The sequence below is a fragment of the Petaurus breviceps genome, unplaced genomic scaffold (assembly GCF_028583685.1).
Source record: "Petaurus breviceps papuanus isolate PSGF00001 unplaced genomic scaffold, PetGlider_PUasm1.0 90626, whole genome shotgun sequence".
NCBI lineage: Eukaryota > Metazoa > Chordata > Mammalia > Diprotodontia > Petauridae > Petaurus > Petaurus breviceps.
The window spans coordinates 612770-634914 of record NW_027187290.1 but is presented as its reverse complement, the minus strand read 5'-3'; the positions used below and the strand labels follow the sequence as shown (position 1 = coordinate 634914).

General features: G+C 41.6%; 1 protein-coding gene across 1 annotated transcript in view; it reads left to right on the top strand.

Moving 5' to 3' along the window:
* The first annotated feature begins 2078 nt into the window (after positions 1 to 2078).
* AFF2 (ALF transcription elongation factor 2) overlaps positions 2079 to 22145 on the top strand; it is a 145614-nt gene continuing 125547 nt past the window's right edge. Inside the window, exons 1-3 of the mRNA XM_069064242.1 lie at positions 2079 to 2162; positions 5399 to 5435; positions 5654 to 5708. Of these exons, the coding sequence (XP_068920343.1) occupies positions 2079 to 2162; positions 5399 to 5435; positions 5654 to 5708 (176 nt within the window). The remainder of the gene's footprint in view (positions 2163 to 5398; positions 5436 to 5653; positions 5709 to 22145) is intronic.

Here is a 22145-nt window from a genome sequence, read left to right as displayed (position 1 = left end):
CCATGAAGGCTCCCCTCATCTGTTAGTTGCTACTTTTCTCTCCCTTTTCACATCACCTTGTATCACTTTTGTCTAGTTGTTTCATATCTGACCCTACATGACCCTATTTGGGGTTTTCTTGGCAAAGACACTGGAGTGGCTTGCCATTTCCTTCTCCAGCTCACTTTACAGATGAGGGACTGAGGCAAGCGCGGTGAAGTGACTTGCCCACGGTCACACAGTTAGTAAGTGTCTGGGGTTGTATTTGAACTCAGAAAGATGAGTCTTCCCGACTCCAGCCCCAGAGCTCTATCCGCTGCAGCGCCACCTACCCGCCCCAATTTGGAATAACACAGGTACAGTTGAGTACTTGGTAATCTCTCCAAATGATTATTAATATTGAATTGGTAGAGTGACAGTGAATTGTTTTGCTTTATCTCTTTTCATTGTAACTCTTCATGTATTAAAAAATTATTTGAAATTTGTAAATATAGAAGGAAATGTATGTAATGAAAGTACAACCTGAAAGTACTTAATGTTGTTCTACAGAAAATTCAGTTATTCAGGAAGTAAACAAATCACATTTAATACACTAAAGGGATCCTCCCAAGTCTCACCTCCTTCCCCCATCCCCAAACAAACAATTTCTCTTTATCCTTCTCATGGGGATTTTTGCCTTCTGGTGATTGTAGAGCAAAGTGTTTCCTGAATGAACCTGTGTGTGTGACTTCATGCTTTCTCCATGTTCCTGTCTTCTCTGCTGATCACGTTATGTGGAGTCAGAAGATATGAGCTCCAGTCATGTGTTCATGGGCAATGCACTTCAGTACTTGAGGCCTCAGTTTCCTCACCTTGTACTAAGTCACCTCACAGGGGGGCCTTCAGTACTCTAGCATGGAGACTTTTCCTTATTGTTATGTGACAAAATTAGATTTGCTTCAAGTGTTGAGAAAGCCTGTTAGTATCATTGTTATGCCTCCCAGAGGAAAGCCTTTGCTTCTGGGACATGTGGCTTGAGGGATAAGAAGGTCTGGTGTTCATATCTGTCTAGACACAGGCCCCTTGTGCTTAGACTCAAGAAGCTCAAGGATGATATCATTAATAACACCAAAGAGGAGGGGTGTGTGTGTGTGCATGTGTGCGTGTGTGTGTGTGTGTGTACATGTGCACTTTTTCCTTGAGATTAGAGGTCATAGTTATACACACAAGTGGTAGTGGGGTGGGCAAAATGAACACCACTTCATCACCAGGTGTGTTATCTCATCATTTTGAATACTCTCCAAGGTGCTGGCAACAGCCCATACCTCCCCATCTGGTGTGACTCTTCAGTAGGTCCTATTGTAAGTCTTCCATTAGGTGAGGGCAGGGGCAAAGGATGGGCTCCAGCCGGTATTGTGGAGGCCATCTTTCCAGTCTAACATTGGAAGACTGTCCATCTGTTACTCCTCACTGCCACTCTGGGAATTTGACCAGGCATAAATCAATTTGCTGTTATTCTTTCTAGTGCTCCTTATGCTGAGTCGTTTTTGTAGATGTGCTCCTGCCTTCCTGTGTGGCTCTTTATTTCCCTTTGAGTGACTGCACCATTTCAACTCTTTGCAAAGCATGGCATTTCCCAATTGCCCCAGTTCCGTCCGGCCTGTTCTCTTCTGTTAACTAATAAGCAGTTCCTCCTCCTGTGGCAGTTGTTATCTGATGTTGGTCTTTTTTTTCTGAACAATAATAATTGCTAGCATTTATATAGCGTTGTAAGGTTTGCTGATATTAACTCGTGTTATTCTTGCAACAACCCATGGCAGTTGTTTATTATTCCATTTTGCAAATGAAGAAACTAAGGCAGAAAATTTAAGTGATTTGCCCAGTGTCACACATTTGCACTCAGGTCATCTTGACTCTAGGCTCAGCATCTTCTCCCTTTATCTGCTATGCTAGCTGCCTGGAGAACATGATGCAGTAAGCTGTGTTGTGTGTGTGTGTGTGTGTGTGTGTGTGTGTGTGTGTGTGTGTGTGTGGATATGTGTGCATGCATGCGTGTGTTTGGGGGAGAGGTTATGAGTGTGATTTGAACCTGCTACTGCTTTTTCCCCCTCCATTAGGAGATGACTTACACCTGGCCTCCACCTCTTACTGCAATTCAAACTCCAGGAAAAGCAGAACAGAGTAAATTTTCCAACTCAGGCAAGGTCAGTGGTTTTGGTATTCTTTTCCTTTTTTTTTCGTTTCTCATTATGTTTTTAAATTTTAGAATTTAATTTGTTCTTATAACTCCATGAAAACTAGATTCTCCAGTCCAGTGGTACAGAAATCCATCCATAAAGATCCCTGTGGGCCACATACTGACTTTGTTTTAAATGATCATTATCTGTATTTTATTTTATTTTTCTTTATTTGGTTAAGTATTCCTCAGTTATATTTTAATCTACTAGGGCCACACTCAGGATGTTGCATGTCCACCTGTGACCATGGATTTGACACTTCTGCTTTAGTCTGCTAGGGTTGGTAATAATCATAGAAATTAAGGTGAGGCTAAGGACAAGGGGCTGAGCCTCTAATTTCATTTCTCTGTGAGAGATGAGGAAACTCTCTACCAGAACGAATCTGTGCTGTCTCTGCAGTGTTTATAGTCCTAAGAGAGATGCCTAAAGTAATGGGAGGGTAAGTGACTTGTCCAGGGTCATGCAGCCAGAACTGGGTCAGAGGCAGGCCTCGTGCCCAGGCCCTCTAGCTTCAGGGTTGGTTCTCTGCTCATTCTCCCATATGACCTCTTCCAAATGGAAATTGTCACTTAGGAGGAATTAGCATGGATCATTTTACTACCTGTATCTCCTATGGATCATCTGCTCAGAATCAAAAAAACAATTTTCACTTTTAGTGGATACTTGTTACCACTTCCAAAAACTCTGGTTCAGAGATGGCATCCTTCCAAACCACGTACATCTCCTCTCCCATCATTCCGTGCAAGTATCTCTACATTGACTAAACAAACCTTCTTTGAGTGTTTATTTGGTACAAAGCTCTATGCTAAGTAAAATAAATTTTCAGTAAGGCTTGGCTAATGCCCTTAGAGAGATTACAACAAACAATATACTAATATACAAATAATGATGTCCATTATACACAGAATCACATGGTAAATATGGTTTTTAAAATGTGGTAAAAAAGACAATTTCAAAAACCAGGAACTCTATGAGGTCCAAGATGGGAAAGGTCCATGCTGACTGTAACAAGAATCCATAAAGGCTTCATGGAGGAGGTGGCCCTTGAGATGACTTTGAAAGTTTAGTAGGAATTGACCAGATTGGGGGTGAGATGGCAGCATTCCAGGTGGGAGCAGGGTGAGGTCATGTGGAACATGTAATATTGAACAAGGCTGGGAAAGGGTGGTGGCGCCACATTTTAACGGGTCTTCAATAGAAGCCACCAGAGACTTTTTAGATTACTACAACTCAGGGATTCGTGACTCCAAGGCTGGCACCCTCTCCACTGAGCTAAGAAAGATTGTTCTGACAGTACCACCAAGGCTAGATTAGAGATGGGAAAGAGTGACTGGCAGTTGGCCTCTGTCAGGTCTAGTGTACTGTTCTAGGTGTCCAGGGACTCTACTAGGGTGGTATCCATAGGAACAGAAAGAAGGTGTGAATTGGAATTGATCAGAACTCATTGCATTTGGAGTTTTGTTGTTGTTCGGTTGTTTTTCAGTCATATCCAACTCTTCATGATTCCATTTGGGGTTTTCTTGGCATAGATCCTAGAGTGGTTTGTCATTTCCTTCTCCGGCTCATTTTAAAGATGAGGAAACTGAGGCAAACAGGGTCAAGTAACTTGCCTAGGGTCACACAGCCAATAGGTGTGTGAGGTCAGATTTGAACTCAGGAAGAGGAGTCTTTCTGACCCTGGCACTCTATCCACTATGCCATCTAGGTACCCTACATTAGCAGAGAGAAAAGTAAAAGATAACTTTAAGCATCCCCCTCCTCTCATCTACTGCCCCCCCCATATCCACTGAAATAGTGAATTTAAAAGGAGAGGCAGATTTATTTAGAATCAGGAGTGGCAAAATAGTCACTTGTGTTACAGTTTAACAAATAGCATTGGCTGGGCTGAAACTCCAGCTGGCAGAAGTCCCGTCTGACCAGGCCATCGGCTTATCTTTGGGGTTGGATTGACACATATAGCCGGATCATATGTGTGTATGAAGAGTGTAAACCCACATCCTCTGGCCCCTGGCCCTGCCTGCCTTTCCCTTTCTGCTTTCTGCTTAGCTCACTATTCATTAGCTTTGTCACTAAAGGGAACAGACGAAGAAGTGGAAGTGAAGCCTGTCCTCTGAGGTGCTTCCTCATCGCGCACTGTTTTCAGTCGGGCTGCACCTTTTGTTTTTAGATCTTGTGTGCAAATTGGAATTTCGGCATTTACCAACATATTCATTTGTTGAAATGGAACTGTGTAAAAAATGCTCAAGGAGAGGGACGGGGACAAAATGTGAAACTCAAGGAATTGTGGAATTGAATCCTGTAAACTAAAAGGAAACAAACAAATTAATTTTTTTTTAAAAAAAAGGAAAAAAATGCTCAAGGATCGTCCAGAGTTTGTCTTTTCTGCCAGTTCTGTGGGGTGACAAATATGTGAAATCATTGATCTCCGGCTATGACCGAAGCGAAAACATGGTGCTAAACAGGATTCATCTGACCCAACTCCTTTATTTTACAGACGAAGAAACTGAGGTCTGGGGACAGGAAGAGCCTTGTCTATGTTTAATAATGAATTTTTCAAATGGTGACTTCCATCAGGGCGTGAATGAACCCTGAGATCTGGACCCTTTTGCTTATGCCTTAACTTCCCTACATATTTACCTACTTAATTACTCCAACCATAACTGCAAGTACCATGAATACTATCAATAACAATAATCAGTATTTCTTTAGTATTGTAAGGTTTGCAAAGTCTGCTGCAAATATTATCTCATTTGAGCCTAACAACAATCCTGGGAGGGAAGTGCTATCATTACCACCGTTTTACAGAAAGAGAAACTGAGACAGAGCAAGGTCAAGTTCCACTGTCACTTAGTGTCTGTGGTCAGATTGGAACTCAGGTATTCTTGCCTCCCTGTCCACTGAGCTATCAACTGTTCCTTCTGTAAGAATATTCTAATAGCCATCATGCCAGCTCTAAGGGCTTGGATTGATTTAGACTACAATTCAGTACTGATTGCTGATTGTCATAAAGGCACAGAGGAGCCTGTAATGAATGAATGATTATCCTTCACAATAGAAGTATAAGCAGGACTCTTGTTAATGGAGTGGCTAATAATGATTTCCTTTTTAACAGCATCAATCAAACCTTATCTTAAATGGCAATACCACCATACTTTTTTGTGTCATTTAATTAATGCTTCTGTTTTCTATATTCTTTATTGTAGGACCTCCAACTCTCGACCTCAGGATACAGTGCGCAAAGTAGGTTTTATTTTTTTCTTAGTCCTCCCTTCCCCCCTCCCAAACTCAGATGAGAAATTAAGCTTCCTGGGATACTTGAGATCAATTCCTTTTTAGTCATACATTTTTCTAATCTGGAATGCTTGGAGAGCTAAACAGAATTGGGTAAACTGAAAGTTGGGGGCCCTCTTAGATTGGGCCATTTGAAATGATGAGATGGTTATTCTTTTGTGTTTCAGAGTGGAGTGACCCAGACATCAAAGTGTCAACCAAGCCGCCTGTGTCACAGAAATCGTAAGTACCCTTGCTTTTGAAGCTTATGATGTGAGAAAGCTATTTTTGTAGACAATTGTAGACCCATAGTATCAGCTTCATCTTGTTCCCCTCCATTGTTGATGAGGAAGCGTGTCCCTCTGCTCATTGGAACATTGTTCCTCTTCAGGAATAAACTGTGTTCCTTTCAGAGACAGGTAAGGGTAGCAGTGATTTAAATCCCTGATCCTTGCTGGCTGAATAACTGCCCAGGATCCCAGGGCAGCTGGTTTGTGAGACAGTTGCATGGAACCAGTGGCATTAACTGTTACAGGTTTGTACTTTTCAGCTGGTTGTACAGGTCACAGACAAGGGCCAGATTTAGCATGCCAGGGCTCAAAAAGCAAATATTAGAGTATAGGTAAGTTAGCCTAGTTAACCAGCAACCTTACTTTTTTGCTACTCTTTTAGCAACTATATATTAAAGGCCACAGAAATGGAGAATGATGGGATGAAAGATTAAGTGACACCATACTGGGATTCAGAAACCCCCTTCTGCAGCTACCTTCAAACTAGCTCCATTTCTCATTCATGTTATGATTGGCCAAGGGTTGAGGAAGAAAAAGAAAAAAATCATAGTTAGACCTGTAGCATATATGGTGTAGTATCCATTTTCCTCAAACCCTGCCAAGGAATTGTTTTTCTCACAATGGTCTACTGTCCTAAAAAGAAAAGAGCAAAGGCCCCTTTTCGGTGTGAGGTACTGGCAGATGTATGATAATTTCCACAAAGAACTAGCTGATGCCATGTGCAAAGGCTAGGGGCTACACTTGATCTAAATGGTTATTGGAAATGACTCTCAAAGGAACCAAGACAATGAGCCCTGGAATGCCATTCCCAAGATCAGATTGCAGTGCCATTGCCAAGCAGGCCAGATGCTAAACCCAAAAGTTTTGGCCAGTCCTGGCCCCACTCCTGTCTTAAATTTGGTTTTCTAATCTAGACGGTACCTTTGCATTGGAATCTCCCACCCTACAGGTAGAGTTCCAATTCTAATTAATTAGGCCAGTTCTTCCCACATTTACTAGTTTCAGAAGGAAATGGGCGCAGCAGCCTGGGGCAGTGGAAGAGACATTAGATTTGGAATCAGAGAACCTGGGTTCAAATCCCAGCTTTGCTACATTCTCTCTATGTGACCATGTACTTGTTCTCCCTGAGCCTCTGTCTCTTTAACTGTAAAAGGAGGAAGTTGTACCAGCTGACCTCTGAAGGCCCTTTTAGCTCTAAATCAATATTGTCTTTTCATGAGTCCATGGCTGATGTACCCAGAGAAATGAAATGCCAGTATTGGGAGCTAGATTCTTTTAAAATTTGAACTTGGACTTCCCCACAAGAAGATTTAGTTTCATCTACTTGCTTCTGAATTCTGGAATTCTACTCATTGATAGGAAATGTCATTGTCTTCTTTAAAATGGTCCCTATGTAGTGTCTGGTGACCTCCCTCTCACATAAGAAAAAAATATTATTTATGAGGGTGTGATCACATGGAACTGTGTTAGTCATTGAGTAGAGAGTGTGTGTGTGGGCACATACACATACACAGGTACATATGTCTGTATATTCTTTCTCTGTGTATACATATATATGTATATACATGCATTCCTTGGTTTATGCCTGCGTTTTTCTGTTTATATGTGTGTGTTTGTATGTATACTATACTAGAAGAACTTGAGGGGCGGCTAGGTGGCACAGTGAATAGAGCACCGGCCCTGGAGTCAGGAGGACCTGAGTTCAAATATGGCCTCGGACACACACCCCTGTATCAGATAGTCCTTGACAGTTGTTGCCTGGATACACCAAGCAATTAAGTGACTTCCCATAGCTACTGAGCTGCACCATTGCTGCAAGGAGATTTCACCCTGAGAAGTTACCCTTATCCAGGAAATCAGAGATCTAGACACCTCCTAGAAAGTAAATCATCATCTGATTTCTGCTATATAGCTTCTCTGGTATCCAAGCTTTGCCATTTGCCTTGTAGATGTATCATTTGCAGAGATTTCCTCTTTCCCCACCACCCTTTGTGCTGGAATAAATGAGCTTCAGTCATATATACATCTCTGAAAAGTTTGGGAATATGTCCCTGTTTCCAAACTTTTAACTGATGCAAAGCTTACATTAAGTACTTTCTCTGGTAAAAACATAAAAAAGTTATTATACCCTAAAATGATTTTATTCTAAAAGGAAGTATATTTGGATTCCTCTGTGAAAAATGTTTTGGTGAGCATATCATAAAATACAATATTTCACTAGTTTGTAACCAGCAGTAATAGACTTGTCACTCATGATTTATAGTTATAAGCTGAATTTCCAAAGAACAGCGCTCCACAGCTCAGTGGTATATAGTGCAGTTAATGGGACCAAAGCTCTCTATAGGAAGCCGGATATAAAACGAACAGACACCAAGTCCATTTTATGAAGCACTTGCTCTCAGTTGGGCGGCTAGATCTAAAATCCTAGTGCTATCAATCAGATCTCAGCCAAAAGGAGCTGCCTTCTTCTGGGTGGGGGGAGGATGGATTTTCCACAAGACAGATTGGTTGCCATAAAGTGACTGATCTAGAGCTCCCAAATTATGATCAGCTGAAACATTCCTACCATTTTCCCCTCATTTTATAACAGAGACTTTGTCCAAGCAGCTTCCCAGACTCTCCCTTTGGCAGCATAGGTAGCAGTCCTCTAGTACATATAAACATTGCCTCTTCTAGATCTCAGTGTACCTAGCATAGCAGCAGCAGCAAGATAAACCCAGTCCCAAGAGGGGCTTCTCATGAGACCCTAAACCAACCTAGGACACGTGTACCTTAGAGAGGGGAATCGTGTAAGATCTTGTTCAATATTATCCCTTAAATTTTTGAGATTCTTTTTTTTTGCATTTCTTTGGAGGGCAATTGGGGTTAAGTGACTTGCCCAAGGTCACATGGCTAGTTTTTGTGTCAAATGTCTGAGGTTGGATTTGAACTCAGGTCCTCCTGACTCCAGGGCCGGTGCTCTATTCACTGGGCCACCTAGCCGCCCCAATTTCTTAGATTCTTTAGACATTTTCCTTAATGTTGCTTGCTCCCACTACTTGACATAAAGCAGATCTGTCCTTCTGAATGGGATTGTTTATAAGGACTAGCCTACACACTTCAGGTTTTCAAAGCATTTCTCTCTGGCCTGTGTGAAAGCAGTTTGTGGAGCTCTGTTCAGCAATTGCTTGTGTCTTCTGTCCTTGCTGGCTACAGAGCTCCATTGGAGTATCCTTTGGGTGGCTCTGGGCCATGTCCCTCTCCTCTGCTCCCTGCTGCTCTCTTCTGGGGATCATCTTTCAGGGCCCGTCTGGCCATCTTCTGCTAGAACTGCACTCTCCAAACATTTTTGGTCATGTACAAAATTCAGAATCTACTCCCAATATGTATAATTCACCATTATTATATACATGTATTCTTCCACTAATGATTGTGTGCCTGATCAAACTTACTCGAAAATATAAAAGGATGAGACCAAGATGAAATGATATTTGATCTTATAGTTGGTAGAGTTTTTTCATAATTTTTCTATGTGGCAGGGAACTAGCAGACCTGCATTTTCAGAAAATCATTTTGGCAGCAATGGGAAAGATATTGTTAGCATTGGCTATATTACACAAGGGAGATACTTGAGGCTGGGAGACCAGTTAGGGGGCTGTATAGCCTCCATCCAGGCAGCAGGTACCAAGGGCCTGGCCATGGGAGAGGATAAGAAAACTGGACAAGAGGTACATAATAGAAAAAGAAACAAGATTTGGCAATGAATTGCGTTCGTGGTATGAAGAAAAGAGATGTCTACAATGACACCAAAGCTGCACACTTGGGTGATGAGAAGGATGGTGGCACCCCTAAAAGAAATAGGGATATTTGGAGGAGAGATTGGGTGCGGAGATAATAAAAAGAGGTCTTTGATGTAGCTCCCAGCTTGTCCATGTCTTCTTATCCTTTGCCCCTGCTCTGTCTTGCCTTACACTAAAGGGAGGGATTTGGAGAGGGAGAAGGCTCTTAATAGTCACTGCCCTTGGGCATAGAGAGCCCTTTCTCTGACGGGTGCCTGTCACAGCCACAAAGGGAACATCTGAGGAGGGGATGAGGTTATTGGAGGGAGCAGGAATTTCCTAGTTTCCCAGTGGTACTTGCCCAGCTTGCTGTTGTAGGTGCCACAACAATGGTCTCTAAGGAGCCAACAGGAATCCCAGAGAGGAAGAGATTGAGAACGGGAATATAAGAGTTCAGGGGATGGAGTAAAGGAGTGTTGGGGGCTAAAGATAAGTATGGTATATTGGAACCAGGCCCTAGGTCATAACCTAACCTATATCCCGATTCAGAGTGTTTGATCATAACCTTCTTGAGGTCATGCCCACAGCTACTTGGAAATCATCCCTTGGGACCTAAATTAATAGACGACTATGCTACAGCTTCCTGACTAGACCCTTTCCCTGAGAAGGGCAAGGTTCTTTAGTCCAAGCTACCACAGCCATTGAATAGAAAAGAAATGTGGTGTCTTCAGGCCGAGATTAGGTCTTTCCTTTTGATACCTGTGTTTAGGTGTAAGCCAAAACCTTCTATCATATGTAATTGCTTCATCTAGAATTTCTCTAGTGTCTCCTGCCCACAATACCTTCTCTAGCTTTAGTAACCAATGAATTTGAACTAGAAGAAAAGGTAGGCTGTGGAGTTAAAGTCAGGATTCTTTACCAAGAAATTAATTCTTATCTTTATGACTAGTAAAATGTGTGAGTGTTCTGGCGATCTCTTTTGGCCAGCAGAAACCTCAGACTTGTCACATAAACCACTAGGGTATGGTAGTCATACAGATGTTCAGCTATTAATGTCCCCCATCAAATGAGCATTGTGACTCCAGGTTGTATTGCTCATTGTTGTTGAGTGTGGACGTCTCATCGTGCACATGACAGTTCAGCATTGCTTAAGGACAGCCTCGTTTCTACCACCTTGAATTGTTAGCTTGCTTATGAGGCACGCTAAGTGGGAGCAGAGAAGGTACAACCAATTTCACTGCCAAAGATTTTCTGTCAACACCCATGAATTTGAGGGCATCCAGTCAAGCCTGCACTTAGATTTGTGTTCTGTCATTACCAATGAGACCAAGTCAGCCTCCAACATGCATGTCTTTTGCTCCATTTGGTTGTTAGCATCTGGCTCCTGTCCAGCTGGAAGGTGCCCAAAAGGATTTTTTCTACAGTATATCCTATATTCTAACCCCTGCTGCAGATAATGATTGGGTCATTTCTGTAAAAGCCCAGGAGGATGTAGTCAGATTGATAGTTTTTCCTGGTCATAAAACCACTTCCTCTACTTAGTGGAGCAAACTTGGGGTTGAAAGGGACCCAGTAGTGGACTTAGAGGTGTCATTAGGAATGTCAACCATACGTAGCCAACCAGATTTTCTCTGCTGGTAGGAGATGGCACAGAGAAGCCATATGCTATCGACTTAGAAAGTGGAGCTAAGGAAATGCTGCTGACAAGATCACAAAACCCTCCGGAATTCTGCCCAAACTGGCAAGTGCTTTATGGAGTAGCATATTTCTATCGAAATTTCATGCTTGTGGAGGCTTCCATTGTGTTTCCTTGTTAGTTAATCACAAGGCCAGCTCTTTTCAAAGATAATGGCAAAATATGAATGAATGGACTAATAATCCAGACATGAAACCATCCCAAAAAACCCGTTTTAGGCAAGAGGAGCAAGCAGAGTTACAAACAACAGTTATCCTGCTATCTCCAATCCCACATCCCCGTCCCCCAAAAAAACAAACCACTCATTTCCAAACACTAAATGCAAATATCATATTCTGAAGGTATTTCTCTCTAATTTTATGTGATTTAAAAATTCATGGTTTGCTACATATAGAAGAGCAAAATAAAACCCAATTAGTTGTAGTGATTTTTATGACTGAGAACAATTTTAATCATGCCTCAATATTTACAAATTTCATGTGATTATATTTTTAATACATTTGTAAAGGTCATCATGTTTCACTGCATTTTACAATTGACAGTAGTGAAGGAAACAGCATAAATTCTTCCCCAGGGTTGCAATCTATTGCTCAGAAGAATTAGATCTGGGAATGAAAGCTTTGCACCATTCACTTTACCTGGGGTCATCTTAATAGCATATAAGCAAAGACCTGTTATTTTCAGATTGCACCACAGGACCCCAGCTTAGAGTTGAACCTCAGAGAATCAAATAGATTTATTGTTTTGGGCTCCCTCCAGTTCCTCCACTTCTATACAGACAGCAAGATTAGCAGCAAGAATTCTTAAGTTCCCAGATCCTCCCTTGGTCCCATGTATGCATTTTGTATTTAAGAGAGCTTTTAAAGCCTGTTAAAATTGTTTGACACATAAATAAAATTGAGTTATTTCTAGTCGTGTTGATAATAATAAAGGAGAGAAAAAATTAGAGCTGTTTTCAGGTAATCGTACTGGCTACAAGGATGCCTTTATGTCTTTCCTTGTATGGATTTAGAATATTATGTATTTACTAAGGAAAAAGAAATTAAAGCAGACTGAACACCACACATCCACTTTCCACCAAAAATCCATAGGTTTTACAGTTTGAAATGTGTCTTTTGTGAAAGGAAGAGAGATCATACACAATCTTCAAAACCTCCATGAAAGTAGATGTTTGATCTGTTCATCAGAAGGGTATGAAGTGATGCTAACATATAGTAATATAGTTGATGTTTATATGATACTTGGAGATTTGCAAAGAGCTTTACAGATAGGATTGCATTTGAGCCTCTGAACAATCCTGAAGAAGGACGTGCTATTATTATCCATACTTTGCAGCTGAGGAAACTGAAGCTATGAAAGGTGAAGTGACTTGCCCAGACAGAGCCCCAGGCAGCCAGTTTAGGAATTGAAATTCCAATCTAACTGAAGCTCCCAGTCCTATTCTCTCTCCACTATCTCACACTGCTTCTTTGACTATGTAGTATAATAGCAACCAAATAAGTCTACTTTGAATCAGGATAAAGTCTGTTCTTTTTTTTAGTTAATTTATTTTTAGTTTGTAGCATTCACTTCCATAAGTTTTAAATTTTCTCCCACCTCTCCCCAAGATGGCATTCAATCCAGTATAGGCTCTGTATATACATTCCTATTAAACATTTTCACATCTGTCATGTTGTATAGAAGAATTAGAAAGAATGGGAGGAACCATGAGGAAAAAAAACCCCATAAAACAAAAAGAGAATAGTCTGCTTTGATCTTCATTCAGACTCCATATTTCTTTTTTCTGGATATGAATAGCATTTTCCATCATGAGTCTTTTGGAATTCTTTTAGGTTCTTGCATTGCTGAAAAAGGCGAAGTCTATCAAAGCCAGTCATCGTACACTGTGGTTGTTACTGTGTACATTGTTCTCCTGGTTCTGCTCACTTAACTCAGCATCAGTTCATATAAGTCTTTCCAGGTTTTTCTGAAGTCTGCCTGCTCATCATTTCTTATAGCACAATAGTATTCCATTACATTCATATACCACAACTTGTTCAGCCATTCCCCAGTCCATGGGCTCAATTTCTAGTTCTTGACCAACACAAAAAGAGCAGCTATGAATATTTTTGTACATGTAGGTCCTTTTTCTGTTTTTATGATCTCTTTGGGATACAGCCCTAGAAGTACTATTGCTGGGTCAAAGAGTATGCGCAGTTTTATAGCCCTTTGGGCATAGTTCCAAATTGTTCTCCAGAATGCTTGGATCAATTCACAGCTCCACCAACAATGAATTAGTGTTCCAATTTTCTCACATCTTCTCCAACATTATCAAGTCTATTCTCAAGGAAATAGGAAACATTATTGTTCAGTGTACTATCCTTTCAATCCAAACCCTTTGTGCCTCAGGAATGGTAGTGGTTTTTTTTTTTCAAATAGTGCCAGTTTGTGAGTTAAGAATTCTGAGAGCTGAGAACTTTAGGCCAGGACTTGCATGTACATACTAGGCACCTCAGATTCTGCCAGTTCTTCCCAGGTATTTCATGTCTCTTTTGGAAGTTTTCCATTGTGTCACAGACAGCCACCTGGGAGCACAGAAAACAAAATTTGGCAGCTTTATCAAGCTGTGAATTAAAGGTAATTCACAGTTCAAGATGCATCAGCATGAGGTCTTTATGAAGAGCAATCAGACATCAAATAGATTTTACACTGAGGCTTGGATATAGGCTAATGTGACAACAAGCAATGTTGGTCTGCAGGATGCTTGTGTCAGAAAGCACTGCTGGCTTTGGGCCCTCGAAAAGAATAGTTAGTTTAAAAAAATCACAAAAACAGGGATCACTAGGTGTTGGGTTGTGATTTTTAGTCTAATTATACCAGTCAAAAATACAAACATTTGTGCTCAGCTAGCTGAAGAAAAATCAAGATCCCTTTGCTCCTGGGCTTGAGTAACTCATAGATTTTGTACATTCCAAATAGACTTTAAGATCGATTGGGAGCTCCCTTGATTCCAACCAAGGCATTTCAGTGCTCCTTTGAGCTGGATTGGTCTTTTGTCTCTCCTCCTTCCCATGCCATGCAACCCCATCCTCCAACCAATGTCTGCTCTTGCCAAATTCCATCAGCCTGGCATAATACCTGAAAGTGTTAGGCTGATGCCAGTTGCAGTTTTTGTTTTGTTATCCTCATTGATTTATCGATGCTGTGGGTGTGCATCCTGGGCATTAGTGTCAGTCTAATATGGGGATAATTCTCTTTATACCACTTTGAATGTCACGGGATTATAGAAGAAAGATGTTAGAACTGGAAGGGCCTCCAAGTAGTTTGATGTAATAATAATTATTATTATATTAAGCATATTATAATTACGATAAAATGGTAAAAGGGTGATTTTTATAGTGGATATGATAATTATCACTAATGGTAGAAATTGTGGACTATGTCACTACAGCCTCTAAAAACGCACCAAATGTAGGCAAGATATCACCTGGTGGCTGGAATCAGAAGCTTGCTAAATTTCACAGAATGACGCATGGCAAATAATCATACCACAAATTCATTCTTCAAAAAATACTGGAGAATTCAAGCAATACGTTATATTAGAACTAGACTGTCCTCACAGACTGAATTGTGGCCCATAATTGCCCAGACAAAACACTGATCCATAAAACCATAAGAACAGGAGCAGCTAGGTGGCGCAGTGAATAGAACCTGGAGTCAGAAGGACCCGAGTTCAAATTTGGCCTCAGACACTTAACACAAAAAACTAGCTGTGTGACGTTGGGCAAGTCACTTAACCCCAATTGCCCTACCTTCCCCCTCCATAAAAAAGCCAAAAAAACCAAAACCTAATAACAATGTTTGTAATAGATGTCACCATACCAAACCCTCAAAATCTTTAAGCTACCTGAAATACAAAGCTTTGAGATTATAGAGTTCTAGTGGAAATTAAAATCATGGTAAATATTAATATTTAAAGGAGAGGCACTGAATGCCAAAGCATCTAAGAACTTACAGGAAAAGTTAATCAAATTAAGGAAGAAATTTTTTTAAAACTATAATAGTTTGGGACCTTTTTGAAACTAAAAAATTTAACAAAGAATAAACTGGAAAAAAGGATACCAAATTGAATAAAGTTTTAGAAATGTTAGATCCCCCTTCCCACCCCCACACACAAATTACAAACACAAAGTGGGTCACTGGGAAGCAGATGGTGATGTTGTACTAATTCAGGGGTCTAGTCTGCTGTAGAAGAAGAAGAAAATACTAGGGGAGTATGGCCAGGGCACCTCATGAGTTGGTGGTTTGTGCCAATCAGAAGAGATGGTCACAGGACATCCATAGGAAGAGAATTATAATGCCTGAGGACAGGTGGCTGGACCAGCTGACCTCTTGAAATCTTGTCCTGCCTGATGATCTATGGTTCAGACTTTGATGGATTTATAGCTAGAAATGCATTACAGAGCCAGTTTACCCCCACGTTGGTCCCAAAGGGCTCAACTGTTGTTATTTTATTGCCTTTTTTAGGAGATAGTGCTCATGATAGCCAAACATTCCCCAAATGAGAGAACTGTGGAAAATGTAAATGCTGTTGCCCTCACACTAAAAATGGTTCCCCAGGCAGTCATAGTCGATTTCGATAATGTTTACAAGTAACTCTAGATTATTGGTAATATGGGAAAGGATAGTAAAGAACAATAATTAACAAAATGTAAAGTAACCAGAAGTTCACTAAGCTTTGATTTAAGAATCAGTCTATATTTTCAGTGTACACAGTAAGCCTTGATTCATGGTTTTTTCTTTAATTCAAACTTTTTCCTTGGTGGGCATAACTCCCAGTGTGGAAATTCCCTCTACTTATCCAGCTCTGCATTTCTTCTGTAGTCTTATAACTTCAAGAGAATTGCCCATCACATAGCTAATAAGTAAAAAGAGTTAGGACTTTATCCTAAATTTTCCTAACTACAAGGCCAATCTGCTCTCTGCTGTGACATAATGGACCATGCCAAACATCCTCTCATGTCTTTTTTTTTCTTTTAAAATTGGTGTGGGTGCCTTGTGCACACAGGAGCTAAGGAGCATGACAGAATAGGGGACCTAGTAACATGCTACATGATGGGATTAAATGGATGGTGAGCCTTTTTTGTTCCTAAGCGTCTAATACCTGAAAGTGGAATACTCAATTCCAAGACTTGTCACTATTTTATAAGACGGTAGTAACTGATTCGTGGTAGAGAAAATAAGATGGAATAAATCCCAGCATAATACAGTGGAATGTACAGTGAACATGGAATAAGAGGACGTGAATTCAAATCCCAGCTGCTTACTAATTCTGTGGCTTTGAACAAATCCTTTTGCTGCCACCTGGGCCTCAGTCACTTCTGACACTCCTGACCCTTCTGTCAAATGAGGAATTTGAATTCAATTTGAATTTTAAATTTGAAATCTGTGATGTATGGTACAAATATATTACACAATGAAATTATGCAATTTGCATGATATTATTGAGAATGAAGAAAGCAGGGTGGAAACAACATTCCAAATAGTGTTTTGGTGAGATATGATCCAAATGATTAACTTCTGTAGCTTTCCAGGAAGAAGATGACTTAGTGAATATTTTAGTTCAAAGGGTCATTGTCTCCTAGTTGGGAATTGCCAAGCAATTCTGGACACTAACTCAAAATGCCAAACATAGGTACCGGCATACATGCCACCCAAGCTTACCCACACACTATGCACATTCCCCTTCCCAGGAGGTCCGGGGGGGACTGGAAAGCACATTTCTTTTCCTTGGTTTTTGCCCAAACTTAAACAGTTACAGAGAAATGTGAAGGCACACACAAATCCTAGCTCTCCCAGCTGTCCCTGTATGAGAGAATGGAATTTGGGGTTAGGGCCGACCTTTTTGCTCAGCTCCTTTTTTGTGCTTTTGATTCAGAGATTGAAGAAGAACGGAAACTGGTGACCTGTCTTGCCCTTTAGCACTGGATTAAAATTCCAAGTTGCTCCCATGGCAACAGGGGCTTGAAAATTAGATCCTTACAGCAGCCCTAAGAAATTCAGAAGGGCAGCAGGCTGATGTACTAGACTGAAAAAAAAAGATGACTTGTAATGGTTAGCAACAGCCTCAGAATTGAAATAATCTCCCTCAGCCTCTACTAAGATGGTGTAAGGGTTAAGGGATTTAAAGATCTGCCATGCCCCATTGGACTTGCTGACATAGCAGGAAGGGGCGGAGCAAGAGGAAGCGGAAGCCAAACTAGAGTTCCTGCGGTGGCTGGCGGTGGTGGTGACGGCAGCAGCAGCAGCAGAGGCAGCGGCAGTGCGAAGCCCTTTTTGGGTTAGCCAGAATTTCTGCTAAGGACTCCTGCTGAGGACTGCCAGGGGCCGGAGCTGCTGGGAGCGCGCTTCCCTGACGCTGGGTGGTTGCTGTGAGTGGGGAGAGGAGGACCTTTGCCTGAGGTAGCCTGTTCTGTTTTAAAGGCTTGAAAATGTGGGTGCTTTCTACTTTATCTACCTGTGCCAATGTCATAACTACTCTGATGGCTTTCACTTTCTGGTTTTGGGACTCAGTTTTTTGGTATCTTAATAAATTTTCTAGTTTATTCCCCCATATGGCAAGCATGATGTATTTTGTGATGGATAATTATATCAGCATATCTGTAATCTCCATAGGCATTGTGAATATGGCATTGCTGATACATTTGGCGACGAGGATGGGATCACAAAATGTCAGGCCTCTATTTGGAAGCAGTGGGGCTTTAGAGGGAGAAATGGCAATTCCAGGATGGGAGGATTTGCCTTATTCCTCTCTAGCCAGAGAATGGGCTAAAAGCACAGGGCCCTGTGAAAACTGGGAACCAAGGCTAAAAGAGGGAGAACCTGGAGATTTGGAAAGATGTTTGAAAGCAATACCCATAGAACGAGGCAAAGAACTGGCAGGAGTGTGCAGGAGAGGCTGGGTGCTGCTAACAAGTTATCGCCTTATGTGTAACAGTAGGGATAAGCTGCTGGAGGAAAGAGCTCGGATGGCTAGGGAGTCAGCTGGTTTGCCTGAGGATTGTTCTGTGTCACAGCACTCAGAAGTGCAAACTGGAGGGACTCATGTGGTCCAGGAGCAAGCTACTGTTCATGTAGCTAAAAGGAAGCAAAAAACTAGCAGAAGGAATGTGCATGCAGCTTTTGTACAGGCTGGGCAGAGTTGCCCTGACAGCTCCCAGGAGAATGTGTGTGAGGAGAATGGAGCAAGGTTAGATGAGGAGTCTTCTAATGTAGAAGCTCTCCCCATACGAAGAAGAAGACAGGAGAACCACCGAGGCAAAACAGAGTCCAGGGAGATAATTGAGGATTTCACTCAACAGGAGATCACTGATATATTGAGTAGATTCACCCAAAGAATGGGGGAGTCTTTAGTGTCTTGGATAGTAAGAATCACTGATGAAGACGCCGGAGGAATAACACTGGACAATGAGGACTGTTTAAAATTCGTAAGTATCAGTCAGAATCCTTTTGTACACCAGGCTTTTAGGGATCACCATATGCAAGGAGGAAATAACAAAACTAATCTTCTAGCTTTAGCTGCAGAAGGATACAAAAAGCAATATCCTACTGAATCTATGTGGCCTAGGGGAGACAGACCCTGGTACTCACTTAGAGACTGTATGAGAAAGCTAAAGGAGGAGGTAATGAAAACTGCTATCCTGATTGGAGATGCAAATGCATATTATGATACCCCCCTAGGAGTTCCTCATAGAAATTTCATAGTGAAGATGGCTCCTCCTGCATATAAGCACCTAATTCTGACTCTATTAATTGGAGAAATAGGGCACCCTCTTTCAGAGGTGCTGGATAAGATTTCACAATTAAGCGATTTAGGGGAATGGGAAAAAGACAAATTGCCTAGAGAGAGAAGAGTAAACAGCCAGAGGATTCAGAGACAAAATAGACCAACAAGAAGGGAACTGTTTACTGCTCTATTAAGAGCAGGGGTGGACTTCAGAAGGATAGATGGTATTCCAACTGAAGAGCTGCATAAGCTGTACCAAGAAAAGGTACTTAGCATTAGAATGAACAGGGAAGCAGGAACCACCCCCGCAGGTATTTCTGAATCTGAATCTTTGTATCCAAGTTTGCCCCACCTTCAGGGGGAATAGGAGATAGGCCAAGCCCAAGCCCAGATAAAAGAAATATGCAGAAGAGATTGCAGACCCCATATTGGTTTAACAATATATTGGAAGAATGGATCAACTACTATGACTAGGGCACTGCTTGATACTGGGGCTGAGGCCACACTTATCTATGGAAACCCTGATAAGTTTAAACATGGAACTCCTATTACCATCACAGGTCTAGAAGGCGCTGAAATATCAGCCAGACAGGTTAAAATAACAATGAAAATTGGGTAGTTACCTAAGAAGGAATATACTGTGGTTGTTGTACCCATTCCTGAATACATCATTGGAATAGATGTATTGAGAGGCATGACTCTGAATTTACCTGAAGGAAGATACCAATTTGCTGTGAGGAAGATAGGAATTAATACAGTTTTAGTGGGAAAACTAAAAATGGACCCAATCACTTTACCTGAATCTTCTGAAGTAATTACTTTAAAACAGTATCGTGTGCCAGGTGGGCAAGATGAAATTACCACTACTATAAAGGAATATGTTGAAGCAGGAGTGTTAGTCCCTACAACCACAAGATGGAATAATCCTGTCTGGCCAGTAAGAAAATCAGATGGGACATGGAGAATGACTGTGGATTATAGACAGTTGAATAAGGCGACTCCTTCTTTGTATGCTGCTGTTCCAGATACCATCACCTTAATAGAAAGGATCCAGAAATATGATGGGGAGATTGTGCTCAAGCCCCACCCTAAAATATGGTTTTCTGTGTTTATTGTGTGCTATTCTTGTTGTGAAATTTTGTGGACACCAGTTATTCCTACTGTATTTTTGCCAAGTAAGGGACATGAAAGATCTTGGGGCCGAATGTAAGGGTTATGGGATTTAAAGATCTGCCATGCCCCATTGGACTTGCTGACATAGCAGGAAGGGGCGGAGCAAGAGGAAGCGGAAGCCAAACTAGAGTTCCTGCGGTGGCTGGCGGTGGTGGTGACGGCGGCAGCAGCAGCAGAGGCAGCGGCAGTGCGAAGCCCTTTTTGAGTTAGCCAGAATTTCTGCTAAGGACTCCTGCTGAGGACTGCCAGGGGCCAGAGCTGCTGGGAGCGCGCTTCCCTGATGCTGGGTGGTTGCTGTGAGTGGGGAGAGGAGGACCTTTGCCTGAGGTAGCCTGTTCTGTTTTAAAGGCTTGAAAATGTGGGTGCTTTCTACTTTATCTACCTGTGCCAATGTCATAACTACTCTGATGGCTTTCACTTTCTGGTTTTGGGACTCAGTCTTTTGGTATCTTAACAAATTTTCTAGTTTATTCCCCCATATGGCAAGCATGATGTATTTTGTGATGTATAATTATATCAGCATATCTGTAATCTCCATAGGCATTGTGAATATGGCATTGCTGATACAGATGGCAAGACATGGGCAAAAAGAAAAGTTTATACCAGGGTATCTCTATCTATAGAGAGGCTCCTTTATTCTTTTTTGACTTGGAAAATGGAATTCTGATCAGCTACAGTGCAGCTTATAATCTTCCAAGGAGACTTGCACGCCAATGCAGCAGAGAGCCAAGTTGCCAAATTCAGCCAAGCTTAGGAATGGGATTGCTGAAGGCCAAAAATAGACCAGTCATTGTGGGTCCAGGGGCCAAGCTGTGACCACACTGAAATTCCATGTTAAATGTGATTATCATTGTTCCTTTGCTGATGACATACTTGATTCCTAGTATCCAAACAATGCTCTGCTCGTGACCCAGACAGAAGACACCCGGATCAAGAGGTGGCCATTGATGGCCTCATCAATCTCCCAAGAGCCACTTATTGTCACGAAGAAAGATGGATCACTTTAAGGAGAGCAGGGCATCAGAGGGTCATAGAACTGGAACTGGAAGGGGCCCTAAAGCGATCAAGTTCAGATCTCTCATTTCATACAGGAAGAGCCTGAAACCAGAGAAGTTGAGTGATTAACCCGAGGTCACACAGGTCCTAAGTGACAGAGCCTGAATTCTATTACCCACATTCTCTGCTTCCAGGTCCATTCCTTCTACTTTCTTCTACTCTCTGATGAAATGAAATGAAAAGTAATCTCACCATTCTTAAGAGTGGATGAGTGAATACAACTAAATGACACAGGGGATAGAGAACAAGTCCTGGAGTCAAGTGGACCTGAGTTCAAATCCAGCCTCAGGCAGTTGACACTTATTAACTGTGTGACCCCGGGCAAATCATTTAACCCAAATTGCCTTGCAAAAACAAAACAAAAAACCAGAGTGCACGACTGACAGACATTTCAGAGATCCTTCCCCTCCTCCCTCAGGTACTCCCTTGGCCACTATAGAATCAGGCCCCCAAAAGAAGCAAAATAACCCTGGGAGCAAGATGAAGCCAAAAAAGGAAGTTGGAAGCTTCTTTTCACCTTACCAAGTCCCCCAGTTCCTGGAATGCAAGTTGAAATGTTGCTATGTGCACGACAGAGACCTGGGCAGTGAACTGGGAGGCTCAGAGAATTTCTACTCAGTTGGTCTGTATAACTTAGAAAACTGTCAAGGTAATGGTGTTAATGTTCTTAACTATTTTTAAATTAAGAACTTGACAGTCATCATCAAACATGACCATTTTTCTGTACAAAAGACAGAAAAAAAGGATTGTATATGAAAGCTTAAGTCTACCATGTACCATTTGTGTGGTTAAAAACAACTATATATGTACCCTTACATGGTGTAATGGCAACACCCCCTTCTTGTTTCTGTCCCCTTTGGAACTTGTTTATGCTTTATTTTGTGTAATCATTCATGCTTAGGGCACAAACCCTGAAGAGACACTCTCTCACCCCCCCCCCCC